This window comes from Puntigrus tetrazona, chromosome 16, assembly GCF_018831695.1.
Source record: "Puntigrus tetrazona isolate hp1 chromosome 16, ASM1883169v1, whole genome shotgun sequence".
Lineage (NCBI taxonomy): Eukaryota > Metazoa > Chordata > Actinopteri > Cypriniformes > Cyprinidae > Puntigrus > Puntigrus tetrazona.
The window spans coordinates 2,836,940-2,841,847 of NC_056714.1; the positions used below are offsets into that span (position 1 = coordinate 2,836,940).

The window sequence follows — 4,908 nt, forward strand, 5'->3', positions numbered from 1 at the left end:
TCTGGAAAAGGCACCCTTCAAACCGGACACAACTGGAGCAGTTTGCTCATGAGGAGTGGGCCAAAATACCTGCTGAGAGGTGCAGAAGTCTCATTGACAGTTACAGGAAGCGTTTGATTGCAGTGATTGCCTCAAAAGGTTGCGCAACAAAATATTAAGTTAGGGTACCATCATTTTTGTCCAGGTCTGTTTCATGAGTTTATTTTTTTAATAATTCTGTTGAAGCATGGTTGAAAAACAATGTCTGACTTTCATTGGTTAACATTTATAGAATTTTATTTATTATTACTTTTGTCAGATTAAAGTTATTTCTGTGACCATTGTGACTTTTTCTTTCATTGACCAAAGGGTACCAACAATTTTGTCCACGTCTGTATATATATACACATACATATATATACATATACATATATATATACATATACAGTATATATATATACATATACAGTATATATATATATATATATACAGTATATATATATATATACACAGTATATATATATATATACAGTATATATATATATATACAGTATATATATATATATATATATATATATATATATATATATATATATATATATATATATATATATATATATATATAAAATCCATGTATCATTCGTTCTTTTCATATTCAATTAAGGACTCAAATTCAGATAATGGAAAAAGGACTTATATAATTATTAATTTACAGATAAAACAAACAACTACTTGTTTTTTTTTCTTTCATATTTTCGATATCTTACTAAAATTGAAAATATGAAATCAGAAAAACACCTGCAGCCAGAATCTAATTTGTACATTTAGTGGATTTATATACCGGCGAATAAGCAGATGGAAGTAGCACACAACATCGGAACTCCCAGCGCAGTTATGGATATACAACGTATGAAACATTTAAAGCCTAATATTCATATTTATATGCAGTCCATATAGGCTAGACGTACCGTTCATTGACCCATCTGTCCCAATATGAAGGCTTACAGCCCTCCTTCACATCAAATAAATGTCTCCATATTTCATGATGTAAATGTCATGATGATCTATTAACCTTTATTCTCATATACACAATCCCTTACGGTAAATGAACATGGTATTACTGTAGTAAAAGTAGGTGTTAAATAATTAACATCTTTTACGGTCCCGTCATCTCATAGGGTGTTACGGCCGGGGAGCAAGAAAACATATAGAGAAGACGTATATATCCTTACTCCAAAGGTTTATTTGGAGTGGGTTTACTCCCAAATACAATGGTTTATATAGACATTTCCCTAAGCCAATGAAACAAAAGATGGCACATGTTGTACACATGCCAAAAGATATGTACTTACAAGTTCTTAACTTCCTTTTGATATCTCCAAGAAAAACACTTCTTACTGCCAAGTATCAAAAGTGTAGTGTAAACCCATTCACCACATGGCTCGGGGTAGCGTACACACCAATGACCGTCTGAACCCCTCTAACATCCAGACGGATGTATCTATGAGAGAAGCATCCATGTGGGAACGGAATAAAGAAACAGTTGTAGGGAGGACAAGGACATGAGGATCTCCCAGAGGAGAGTGTCAAAATCTAACTGTAGAATACACTAGCCTATGACCACTGTTTTACTGCAGATACTATGGTTAAACTATGGCTACATGTTTATTATTATTATTATTAGAGTATACAAACCAGATAATGCTGTGCATTTCACTTCAGTTGACCTTTAAATGTTTTGTCAAATGTTAAAATTATTTGAAACATATCAATAAAAAAAACTATGACAGGCTTTTACTCTAGTTATTATTAGTTTATTAAAAAGTAGTAAAAAAAAAAACGGCAAATGTTTACCTCACAAGCCATCATGTATAGGCTTAGTAAGCAGTCTCTTGCCTGAAGATTCAATCAGATAATAAAAATTGTTAGGAAATCACACTTCTGGCCATTCCATTGTGATGTTTGCACAGTTACAGATACTGTACGGGCGGTCTAACCCAATACGACCAAGTTTTTCAACGTATTATGCTCTGTCGAACAGCAAAAGTGATTTTATGTTCTTCCCTCAACTTAGACGGTGAGACATATCTCTCCCATCACAGTTGCACTTAATCACTCTAATGTGCAGCACCATTATGTTAGCCTTAGCTTAGCTCTATTCATTCCTTAGGATTTCAACAGGGATGAATTTAGAAAATACCAAACACTTCCACTTTTCCCTATTTAAAGACAGTTACATGACTAGTTATAAAAGAAAGTATGGTGACAAACAAAAAAATCCTTTTTTTAAGCAGATAAAAAAACAATTATAAATAGTAGGCTCTGTAAAAAGTAGTCTAAACCAAAATTGTGCATGAGTCACAAACAATTTATCAGACAAGATACATTCTACAGGAATTCCAGATAAACACTAAAGTTGTAGCCACCACAGTAGACAACGCCAGCAATATGGATGTTGCACTGAAGAATCTTAAGCTTTTAAAGGTGGGGTGCTGTGCCCACAAAGGTTTACAGCATCCATGCCGTTACAAAGTGGTGTGCCAGACTTCGTACTGTTGTAGAGCAGGTTCTCGATGGCAAAGACTGTGCTGCGGGAGAAACAGCAACTTCTTAGTAAGTAGCGTAGTCATTATATATCTCAGAAAGTAAAAGTTTGTTACAAACTTATCAGTAAATTGTAATTCAAAATTTGCTTTTGTGTTTCAGATCTGCCACAACATAACATGGATGTCAGAACACGGTGGAACTCCCTTTTCGTGATGGGGGAAAGATTTTCAGAGCAGTACCCGGCCATCCAGGCAGCATCACTTGACCAACGACTCAGGAAGCCAATGGAGAAAGACAAGTAATAGACAACAAGATCAGTTGTGAAACAATGAGCAACAATAGTTGTTTTTATTCTTATCTTCATATTTTCTTTTTTTCCCCCTAGACTAGAAAAGGCTCACAGATGATGACTTCCAGAAAGCAGAGGATTTTGTTAAAATCATGTCCTCAACTCTCTGTGTAGTCACCCACATGTGGCCAAATTCTTCCTATACTGATTAAGCTGGAGGAGCATTTTACGGTGGCTGAACAAGACACTGTTTTTATCAGTGCTTTGAGAGAGAAAGCCTGGGGAGATCTAGAGAAACAACATCAGGCATTTTTCGTTTTCTTTAAGAGCTTATGCTTTTAACAAAAACAAAACAAAAAAACACCCAACAACATAATTTCAACTGTACAACACTAGTTTGTCATGTTTCATTTCAGGATGAAGGCATTAAGAACTTCTTCTAGGAGGCTACCTTAATTGACCCCCCGTTTCAAAGGAAAACTTGGATGTGCTGTTGCTTGAGGCTGGTTGGGCTCTACTGATGGAGAGGATGAAGTCCGTGGCTGGTACCAAGATGGCATCTTAACGGAGAAGTTCTGAGTAGCTGTGCACGATTTAATATAAAAAACTCTTACTATACGTTACTGTTCTTTTAATACAACATCGCGTTGATATGTCAAAAAGTTGGACAATATTGACACTCGTCTGACCAATATGACAAGTAAAGTGTCAGATGTAAAAAGAGATGATGTTTCTTCTAACGCACTGCGTATCGAAGAGGCTGAAGGCTGCATTCACGATACGGAAAAGTCACTGGAAAAACAGAAGCTTGGCTTGACTCGGCCATCAAACGAATCGTTTATCTTGACTCAAAGACGGATGACCTGGAAGAACCGAGGCAGAAGGAAAAACCTCCGTCTTTATGGTATACGTGAGGGCACCGAGGGCCAGAAAAAACTCATCGAATTCGTGAGCGACATGTTGGCACAATGGCTGGGAGCGGACAAATTGTTCACTTTAGAATGGGTGCATCGCACACTAGCGTCTGGGAAGCCCAACCAAAACAGAGCTATTCTCATCCATTTCTTAAAGTTTCAGGAGAAGGAATTCGTCTACCATGAATCAATGCACGATAGGGTCAAGATATCTTTTGCGCAGGACCTCTCAGCTGATTTAATTCAGTTACGAAGCTGTTTGTTGATATCAATGTATTCTGTGGTTTTCAACCCATGCAAACTGAGAGTGCTACATAACGGCAAGATCTTTTTTCAACGCCGCATGAAGCAGAAACGTTCTACTTTCACTGTCAACGTACAATCACCAGTTAAGTAACTACACAAACAAGTAGAAATATGTGATAAGCTGTAAAATACAGCGGATGATCGAGAGGTAGCGAGTACAAGCTATTTGAAACATTTTAGTTGCTGTGTTGAGTTTTATGCCTACTGAACATTTTTGTTTTTATTAGTTGGCTGTAGACAATTGAGTTGTCTTTGTAGATTACGTTTTGTAGATTATGTATATTATGGGGACGTGTTCTTGATAAGGTCAAGCTACATGTTTTTTATGTTAAAAGGGAAATGTAATATAATAAGTTGAATTGCATGTTTAAGTTGCACTGGTAAAAGGAACAAACTGTTGTTGAGATCTTGAGCTGAGCTATGCTGGCTAGCTGCTCCTCAATTATCGTGCATCAGCGTCCGTCAGATTTTCAGTTAACAAGAAGGGGTTGGCATCTCGGTTGAGAATGCTAGAGTTGAAACAGTGGGAGGGGATTTGTTTGTGTATATTTGCACCACTTTTTTATTGTTATTATTATTTTTAATTTTATTTTGTTATTTTTATTTTTCTCTCTCTTCCTTTTCACTATTTTTTTTTATTTATATCTTATATACCAAGACAGTAATTTATGGAGAAAACAAAGCCAAAAGATAATTTAGATATTAAAATTACAAGTTGTCCAGGGAATGAGAAAACCGGTCAAACTGAAACCAGTATTGAAAATAGAAAATTGTGTTTATACAAGAATCACATTTGATGGCATCAGATATGCATTGCTTAAGTAAAAGATGGCCAGGCCAAATATTTCATGCAAACTTCAGTTCTCATGCAAG

The 4,908-nt window shown here is 35.8% G+C and overlaps 1 protein-coding gene across 1 annotated transcript in view; it reads left to right on the forward strand.

The window, feature by feature from the left end:
• LOC122360340 (zinc finger protein 184-like) overlaps positions 1 to 2,828 on the forward strand; it is a 14,331-nt gene extending 11,503 nt beyond the window's left edge. Inside the window, exons 3-4 of the mRNA XM_043260861.1 lie at positions 2,541 to 2,592; positions 2,686 to 2,828. Coding sequence (XP_043116796.1) covers positions 2,541 to 2,592; positions 2,686 to 2,828 — 195 coding nt within the window. The remainder of the gene's footprint in view (positions 1 to 2,540; positions 2,593 to 2,685) is intronic.
• The last annotated feature ends 2,080 nt before the right edge of the window (positions 2,829 to 4,908 follow it).